At 39.7% G+C, this 9,571-nt stretch overlaps 1 protein-coding gene across 1 annotated transcript; it reads left to right on the forward strand.

The window, feature by feature from the left end:
* Positions 1–308: 308 nt before the first annotated feature.
* On the forward strand, positions 309–8,350 carry LOC311056124 (H-2 class II histocompatibility antigen, A-U alpha chain-like). The gene is made up of 5 exons (XM_084072519.1): positions 309–449; positions 2,882–3,127; positions 3,894–4,048; positions 5,819–5,948; positions 7,913–8,350. The coding sequence occupies exons 1-5, from the start codon at positions 383–385 to the stop codon at positions 8,110–8,112; spliced, it is 798 nt and encodes a 265-aa protein (XP_083928645.1). The 5' UTR covers positions 309–382; the 3' UTR covers positions 8,113–8,350.
* The last annotated feature ends 1,221 nt before the right edge of the window (positions 8,351–9,571 follow it).

Here is a 9,571-nt window from a genome sequence, read left to right on the forward strand (position 1 = left end):
CACACACAGCCTGGGGGTGCTTGACTGTTAAACGTTGGTTGTACTGACACTTAAGTGTAGCATTGCATTGACCACTTAAAACCCAGCATCCGTATTCCCGGGAAAAATAGTAGAACTAGGTGGGTGGCAGAGTGAGTGTCTTCCACCTCAGCAATTTGTTGATAAGACACAGAGTATATCTCCCTTCAACAGTACACTATCGTCTTTCTGGACACAGATGATGTGACATTGTATCTTTAATCTGATTGGCTGATTCTTTGAAACTACAGAACAAAACCTCTTTAGTTCCCTTTCATATTTCAGAGCTAGTGTTGAAGTCAACACCGTTTTTTCTGATCTGTTTAATTTGTTTCTAATCTGTTCAGCTCTGATTTAATCTGTAATGATGAAGATTATTGCAACCCTCATCATCCTCTCCTCTGTACTTGGTGTCAAAGCAGACACAGGCAGTAAGTAAACTATATTATTGTTTAAAAATGCATTCATAGCTTTACTTCTATTATAAACAATATATGTATATCTATGGTTATTGTGTACTATATAAATGTAGATATATTTTAGGACTATAACACATACTGTATGTCTATATTTCTACTCTTATAACATATAGATTTATGAGATTTATGAGATATCCTAGTGGTCCTTATGAGACCACTAAGATACCACTTTACATACAAATATGTTATATCTATATAAATGTATACATCTTCCAGAGGAAGTGGGAAGAGAGTATTGACCTTTCCAGTCAGTCACACGCACGCACACACACACGCACGCTCAGAGAGAGAGAGAGAGAGATAGAGAGAGAGAGAGAGATAGAGAGAGAGAGAGACACACACACACACACGCACGCACGCACACACGCACGCACGCACGCACACACACGTACACACACACACACACACACACACACACACACACACACACACACACGCAAACATGTCACGTGAGTTGTCTATCCTGGATACCATAGCCCAGAGACACGATCGTAAATCGGCATCTAAAATCATTACCAGCCGACTACAATATTTTACAATGACAATGATTACTTTTAATAAAATAATCAAGCTAAATTATCATTTCGGCTCAAAGCATTTGAAAGATATGTGCAATGGCTTCTGGGAAGAAGTAGTTCCAATCTTAAAATAATGTACACAGTCTTTTAACTTTTTGGGGATTTCCCAATTATTTTTATGTTTCATGGTCATAATTCACAAGGAGCCTGGGGCCTATTTCACAAAAGCAGAATTAGGGGTTAAGCATGGATTTAACACCTATCCTGGCTTCATTTAGCCAGGATTTGCGATGAATCGGTTTCATGAAAGCTGAATTATCTTGCCAGATTAGCGTAGCCAGTTCATCCTGGATAAATGTATCCATGACTAGATTTCATGAAAGAAAATTGACGCAATCCTACCTTAGTTACCATGGCAATTTACCTGTGAAGTTAGCCTGGTATAGGGACCAGGCTAACAGCCAAGCTTAATTAATCCAGTGCCTTGTTCTTCAAGTTTTGGGAAATAGCTGTTAGTCCAATGACTCCAATCGTAAACCAATGACTTTTTCCACAGTTAATTCAACACCTATGTTTGTATATGGACTCATTTCAATGACCCTGCATTAAAATAAAATGAAATAAATACAATAAGATATAATCAATTTAATTATATTACTGAAATAGTGTGTGACCATGAATCATAATTGTTTCACAATGACTCATGTGATATGTCATTGTCACTCTAACACTATATTTCATATTGTTGTTAGATGTTTCATAATATATTACACTCGGTCTTATGATTACATATAGACCAATTATTTGTTTACTAACATTGTACTGGATTGTTTCACGCAATCAATTCTCAACCTGTTGTTTCGGGGTGCGCTGGTTTCAGCACACCCCAACCCCCTCTTGTGTGTTGGCTAGTGAGGCGCGTCCTGGCGAGACCTGACAGAATGGGTTTCATTGCGCGCATACTGGTTGCACGCATACTGGTTCTTATCAGTGTGACGTCGTCTGTTAAGGGGTCTATTGAGTCAGAGATTCATGGGGAAATAAAACAACAACGTATCACATTTGAAGGGGAGCGGATCTACAACCTCTCAACATGTCGTGCTGCAACACGTTGTGGGCTTGTAGATCGGCTATTTGGATAATAAAAAAAATCTGCGATTTTGGGTCAGCCCTAGTTGGAACATTGTTTCATCACATGACGTAAGCTTATGGCAAATGGTGCATTTATATAGCTTTTATCCAAAGCACTTTACATAGATTGTGCATTACATTCACCCATTCACACACACATTCATACACCGATGGCGGAGGAAACCATGCAAGGCACCAACCTGCGATCATTGGGAGCAATTAAGGGTTCAGCGTCTTGCTCAAGGACACTTCGACACTAACTCTGGGGAGCCCGGGATCGAACTGGGAACCTCACGGTTTCCATCCGGCCACTCTACCCTTGAGACACTGCCGCCCCTGCCGCTTATATCACTTTAAACTTTAAAGAGTTTAAAGGAATTAAGGCTGGTCTAATTATAGAAACATAACAACATATGGTAGTTTCACAAACCACTGTGTTGAGCCCCACTCACACCCACTAAAATGCAAAAATACTAAAAAAAAATAGAACTTGTGAACTTGTAGATCTGCTATTTTTTTTTAAAACCATGCCAATGTTTGCAAATATTTTTTTTGTTTTGTTTTTAAGCTGACATTTGTAAGTCAAATCTTTGCTTCATTGGGGGTCCATAAATATTTTACAAAATATGCTTTAAAAAAAAAAGATATTTTGAATAGCCAAAGACATCTTAAATGACGACACACAAATGCTTTACCGGTCTTAAAGGGTTAATGTCATCTTTGCTTTCTTTCCAGTCTTGCATAAAGATATTCGAGTCCTTGGCTGTTCAGACGCAGATCAAGAGGTGATGTCTGGACTGGACGGTGAAGTGGTGTGGTATGCAGACTTCAACCAAGGGAAGGGGGTGACGTCTCTGCCCAAGTTTGTAGATCCAATCACCTTCCCAGGAGGATATGAAGCAGCTGTGGCTGATAAGCAATACTGCAAAGCCCAGCTGGACACCATTCGCACTGCCTTGAAGAACCCACCAGTGGAACTAGGTAGAAATACACACTCTTAACTATTAACACAACATAATCATTATATGAGCAAGTTGTTGAGCGTGCATGCGTGCGCAAATCAGTGGTTCTCAACCTGTGGGCCGGGGCCGTGACGGTATTGCAAGTGGGCCCCCAAATAATGGGCAAAACACTGAAGATTGAAGTGATAGTATAACATTCATATTAAAAAGTGACACCAATAAATAAGAACTTAAAGTACCATACGTTAGTTCAATTGATCCCAGAACCAGAACACAATAAAATAAACAGGCTGTGAAGATGCACCCACCCACCCACCCACCCATCTGACCACTTAACACGGCAGCCGCACGGCTACCATATTACAAATAGCAGTGGAATTTTTGGGATTTAAAAAAAATTAAAATATTAGATATTTACTCGCAACCAATACAAATAGGCTCTATTCACAGCAGCCATATTTTCACTTCCTTAACAGGTGTTACCAATGATACTAATGAAGGCTCTGTTCCATTTCGTGTAGCACAGTGGTTCTCAGATTTTTCAATTTCCACGACCCCCATAACTCTGACAGTGTACAAATGTAACCAAATGGACCCACACTCTCAGAGTTACACACCCGTAAGGGCCCATTTGGAACCCCCTTAAGGACCCACATTTTAGTCCCACTGGTGTAGCAGAGTGTTTCCAGTGAGTCGACATGCACAATATCAGCACCCTGACTCTGTTTGACCAGAATAGAACAGAGCCTTCATTAGTAACACTTTGTCTCTTGATCCGTCTTCAGAAGCCCCTCAGAGCTCCATCTACACCAGAGACCACGTGGAGCTGGGAGTGGACAACGTTCTCCTCTGCCACGTGACTGGTTTCTACCCGGCCCCAGTCCACGTCACCTGGACCAGAAATGACCGCAACGTGACCAGTGACGTCATCACATCCACGGTGCCGTAGGGATGGGACGATATGAAAATGACAAGTCACGACTATTGTGGCAAAAAGAATTGCAGTTAGTGATATTATCGAGATACTCAAAATAATGCTTAAAACTTCAAATGCCATTTTTGTTAACCACTTGAAACCTCAGCATCCCTATTCTGAGGGGGGTCGCCAAATAGCAGATTTGCAAGCTCCAAATGCGTTGCAAAGCAACACGCTGTGAGCTTGTAGATCTGGTATTTTTGGCGAATCTATTTGTGTAGAGTGAAATAAGAGCGTACCAAATACAGAGTACAGAGGGATTAAGTGGTGCTGCATTTTCAGCTCGACAAAAGTTAATTCATCCTAGTGTAGGACAGGGGACAGTTTCACACTAAATTAGAATCTCCGCGATATGATTACTGGGAGCGTTTTTGTATGACGATGAACGATAATCAGTGGTGGAAAAAGTACTCAAATGTTTTACTTAAGTAAAAGTATCAATACTGCAATGTAGAAGTACTCTGTTAAAGTAAAAGTCCATAATTCTAAATTTACTTGAGTAAAAGTACAAAAGTATTGGTATAAAAATGTACTTAAAGTAGGGGAGACCAGGGACAAAAGTAACAGGGGGCGAACGTAACACACTCAATAATTCTAATTAGAAATAAGCTAGAGGGGTGAGACTTCTTGTGCACATGCTCAGTAGGGTCCTCTCTCTGCCTATGGAATGATAGAATGATCATTTCATCTCAGCAGAGGTTTTCAACAAAAACAGATTTTGAGGTGTAAACGTACATTTTTGAGTGTACGGTATTTTCCTTCTGCTGTCTAAAGATAAGATGTCAGCTAATTTAAACTTAGATGAATTGTTTCTCTATGTTATTGGTCACAGATTAACGTCAGCAGCCTATGCTAGTATAGGTGTTTCTAGCTAGAATATGGTATTTTATCATGGTTGCCCCATCGGGGGCAATTGTAACACAGTGACCGGGGTCAATTGTAACAATGTGTTTTCAATGCAAGCAGATTTTTTTGTCTACTTTTATGTTAGTAAATGAACATATTTCATTAAGTATCACTGCATTTCAATGTAATACATTAAAATAAAAAATAGTCATACATTTGAAAACACAAAATTGTTAAATAAAATAATTCAAATAAAAATACAAAATAATTGTAATTATGTATATAAAACATTCGTAAGTAAAAATATTAAATTATAAAAAATACATATTACTTAGTGATGTGCTTTTATTTGAGATAAAGTGTGTTAATATGACTTATTTTTACAGTGTTACAATTGCCCACTAGTGAAAGCTTATAAATGGTATTAGTAATTAGGGCAGATATATATGTTTCTTAAAACAAAAGATGACTAGTATATTTAAAGTATTCTGTGAATTGTGAAGGAAAATGTAAAAAGCGTTACTTTTCCAAAAGTAAAAGTGCTAAAATGTTTGAAAATAGCAGATCTACAAGCTCACCACACGTCGTGACACATGGTGAGCTTGTAGATCTACTATTTTCAAATAGCCTGGTATAGGGCTAAAGTGGTTAATGTATGTTGTATAATGCAATAGTTTATATCTGCAAAGTAACTAGTAACTAAAGTTTTCAAATAATTGTATGGAGTAAAAGTACAATATTTGCCTCTGAGATGTAGTGGAGAAGAGGTAAAAGTACTGGAAACTGGAAATACTCCAGTAAAGTAAAAGTACCTCAAAAGTAAATGAGTAATTGTACTTGGTTACTTTACATCACTGACGATAATAATGATTATCGTCCTATTCCTAGGTGCCGTACCCCGACGGCGAAGGAACCTTCCACCAGTTCTCCAGTGTCAAGTTCAGTCCGGAGCAGGGAGACGTCTACAGCTGTGCAGTCAACCACCAGTCGCTGACCGAACCTCTGACCAAACTGTGGGGTACTTAACACCGATCAACACTGCCCATTAATACACACTGTAGTGATCAGTGGTGGAAGAAGTACTGAGATATTTTACTTAAAGGACAACTTTGTTTTTTTACAACCAAGGTTTATATTTTAGCTTGTAATTAAAGTAAATAAAAGATGAGTGTTACATTTTTTTAATTTACTGCTTTCTATAGTTTTAGCAATTTTCACGATATTTTTTACAGTGTGTGTCTAGTGGGCGGGGGCATTCTGTCCGGTGGTTAAATATGTCTTTTTTTACACAATAACCCAGCGTTTTCTTTATTAGTAATTACAGAAGCTTGTTTCTAGCCCCCAATAACTCACATCTGGCCATCAAAGACCACAGGACCTTTTTTTATTGTGTAAAAAAGGCATATTTAGCCACCGGACAGAATGCCCCCGCCCACTGTAAAAAATATCGTGAAAATTGCTAAAACTATAGAAAGCAGTAAATGAAAAAAAAATAACACTCATCTTTTATTTACTTTAATTACAAGCTAAAATATAAACCTTGGTTGTAAAAAACCAAAGTTGTCCTTTAAGTAAAAGTATCAATACTACAGTTTACAGTTTAGGCATTTAGCAGACGCTAAATAACAAAAAAGAAAGAAAATGCCGAAACGCAAATGCCATTTCACCGTTGAAATGCAGAGAAAGTAGTGTTTTCGTCATGGTTGTGAGCAATAGGAAGCAGAGTGTACTGTCTGTAAAGCTGGCACTTATGTGTCCGTCACAAATAAAAGGTTCTTATTTTTGTCCTGGTCACTATACTGCCTCCCCCATGACAGCCTGATGGAGGGGAAAGGAACTGGTTAGAATAACGTGTTCCTTCCACACGCTACGTCCAACCAGGGAAACTCTCCCCTGTCAGGTGACAAGAAGGTCAGTTGGCTCTCATGCATTGAAGGAGGCATGAGCTCGGCCCTGGCCTCCCTAGGTTGGCAGAGGGAAGGTAGTGCTCAGGTTTCCTTTAACAATTGGCACTGGGTGTAAATGATGGGGTTACAAAAAATAAATACACAACTATTATAGAGCATATTTGAGTAAACTTAAGAGTATATGACTGATTTATTTTTGTTATAGAAATTATTTTGATATCTGAATTTATTTTATATATATATATATATATATATATATATATATATATATATATATATATATATATATATATATATATATATATATATATATATATACTGTATATATATATATGCGCGACGGGTTACATAACACGCTATCTAAACATTGTATCCTTTGCATGCAAGGTTGTCAAGGCTAGGGCAAGTGCTATGGGCTGAGGTGGAATCTGAAGAAGTGAGTCTTCATATTACGGCGGAAGACTCCGTTTTTTTAACTGTGATCATTCCACAGTTTAGGAGCCATAAGGGATAAGAGTCTGGGACTTGGCGAAGATTCTGACAGCTTCCCTGTGTTAGCTGACCTGAGTGAGCGGGAGGGGTATAGGGTTGGATCAGGCTTTGAAGATATGGGGTCGCCATACCTTTGGTTGCTTTGTAGGCCAACATCAGTGCTTTGTGCGGGCAGTAGCTGGGAGCCAATGGAGGGAGCGAAGAAGGGGGGAGACATGGGACATTTTTGGTTGGTTGAAGACCAAGTGTGCTGCGGCATTCTGGATCATTTGGAGAGGCTTAAGTGCACATGCCGGGAGGCCAGTAACGAGAGTTACAGTAGTCAAGTTTTGAAATGACTGATGTCTGGATAAGGAGCTGGGCTGACTCCTGGGTGAGCAATGTTATAGAGTGTAACCTACAGGATCGAGTGACCGCTGCAATGTGTGCCTTGAATGAGAGCTGACTCTGAACGTGCTCAAAGCTACTGTAGATTGGTACATCCTGGGTTGATTTAGCAAGGTGAACAACTGTCGTGTCACATGTTGATTATTAGGTTTAGTGTCACACCGTCCATGAATGCTGTGTGTGTGTTCCTCTGCAGTTGTGGATCAGGGACCAGAGATCGGACATCAGAGGTCAGAGAGCAGAGATCAGAAAGCATGGGCCACACAGATCCAGAATCAGCCCAGAATGGGTCCAGCTGTGTTCTGCGCCGTGGGGCTGACCCTGGGTCTGTTAGGCATTGCCACGGGAACCTACTTCCTCATCAAAGGAAACAAAAGCAACTACAAGAAAATCTGAAGTGTGAATTTAACAAAATGATAATTCAAACTGATATAACCAATCAATGTTGTGATCATTTAAACATTAACATAATCATCTTCAGTATAACTATTAACAGGTCTGGATGGCATTGTTTTCGTTTTTTTCATTGCTTTTAAAATCAAGCTTTCTGTTGTGTGTTCCATAATCAATGATTTGTAGAAACATGGAGGTGTTGTTGTTTCAATAGAACTTCAATAAACCATACTGCATTCCTGCTGTCGTTTGACTCTTTTCAACTAAGAAGCATGGCTGAGAACTTTCCATAAACTGAAACTTTTCAGACCCTGGGATTTTGTATTAAAATACAATCCAGAGGGTCCACAGCAAAAATAGTTAATATAGCATCAAAACAGTTGACCAATTTAACCCTATTTTATACTTTGGCTATTCAAAAATAGTTGATCTACAAGCTCACAGCGCTTTGTGACGTGTCACGTTGTGAGCTTGTAGACTAGCTCACAGACTAGCTCACAGGGCGCCTAACTTAGTCAATGAGTGGTGGAGCACAAAGAGAGGCGGATTATTTTTATCGATGAATTAATTAATTCATTCTTATTTTAGCCCTCAAAATATTGAGGTGTCTTTGCGCGATTTCACGTTGGCCACGTTTACCACCTCAAGCCATAGTCAGTTCTGTTCTTAACTCTCCATTCGTTTTGGGCACAGGCCGGCCGTAATCTCATCACAGACACAAAAGTATACACGATAGATTAATGAAAATTGGGACTTTGTCAATTTCAGGTATACTTAGTGAGGATCCAAAGGTCGGGGCTGGTCGTGGGTTCGATCCCTACCTACGCCGTGAAAAATGAAACCTGCAATGATTTAATTGCATTATTACAATATGTAGGACTACATTGGCAAACTTTGACAGATGCCTGATGCAGAAAAACTTGTCCACGCATTTGTTACTTCTAGGCTGGACTATTGCAACGCTTTACTATCAGGCTGCCCAAGTAAATCGATAAATAGCCTGCAGCTTGTCCAGAATGCCGCTGCGCGCATACTGACAGGAACCAGAAGAAGAGATCATATCACTCCTTCATTGGCCTCTTTGCACTGGCTCCCGGTTAAATACAGAATCGAGTTTAAAGTTCTCCTCCTCACATACAAGGCCCTCAATGGACAGGCACCAATATATCTCAAAGAACTCATCGAGCCCTATAAACCAACCAGAACACCACTGCGCCCACAGTATGAAAAAATGCATACGGCTCCAGAAAACCCCAAAAAAGTTAGAACAGGAGGCAGAGCATTTAAGTTTCAGGCACCTCAGCTGTGGAACCTTCTCCCAGTCTCAGTCCGCAAAGCAGACACACTCTGTATATTTAAGACTAGACTAAAAACCTTTCTCTATGATAAAGCCTATAGCCGAAGTGTATAGACTCAGTCACCCTATAGTTATCCTCTCTCCCCTCCCCTGCCCACCCCTCCC

Source organism: Gymnoscopelus microlampas, assembly GCF_963454915.1.
Source record: "Gymnoscopelus microlampas genome assembly, chromosome: 11".
Lineage (NCBI taxonomy): Eukaryota > Metazoa > Chordata > Actinopteri > Myctophiformes > Myctophidae > Gymnoscopelus > Gymnoscopelus microlampas.

What these genes read in the sequence shown, in the direction of transcription:
- LOC311056124 (XM_084072519.1), top strand. Translation starts at nt 383, where the DNA reads ATGATGAAGATTATTGCAACCCTCATCATCCTCTCCTCTGTACTTGGT. An exon ending in GAACCCACCAGTGGAACTAG is followed by an intron (nt 3,128 to 3,893) that starts GTAGAAATACAC and finishes ATCCGTCTTCAG; the next exon opens with AAGCCCCTCAGAGCTCCATC. An exon ending in GTGACGTCATCACATCCACG is followed by an intron (nt 4,049 to 5,818) that starts GTGCCGTAGGGA and finishes TCCTATTCCTAG; the next exon opens with GTGCCGTACCCCGACGGCGA.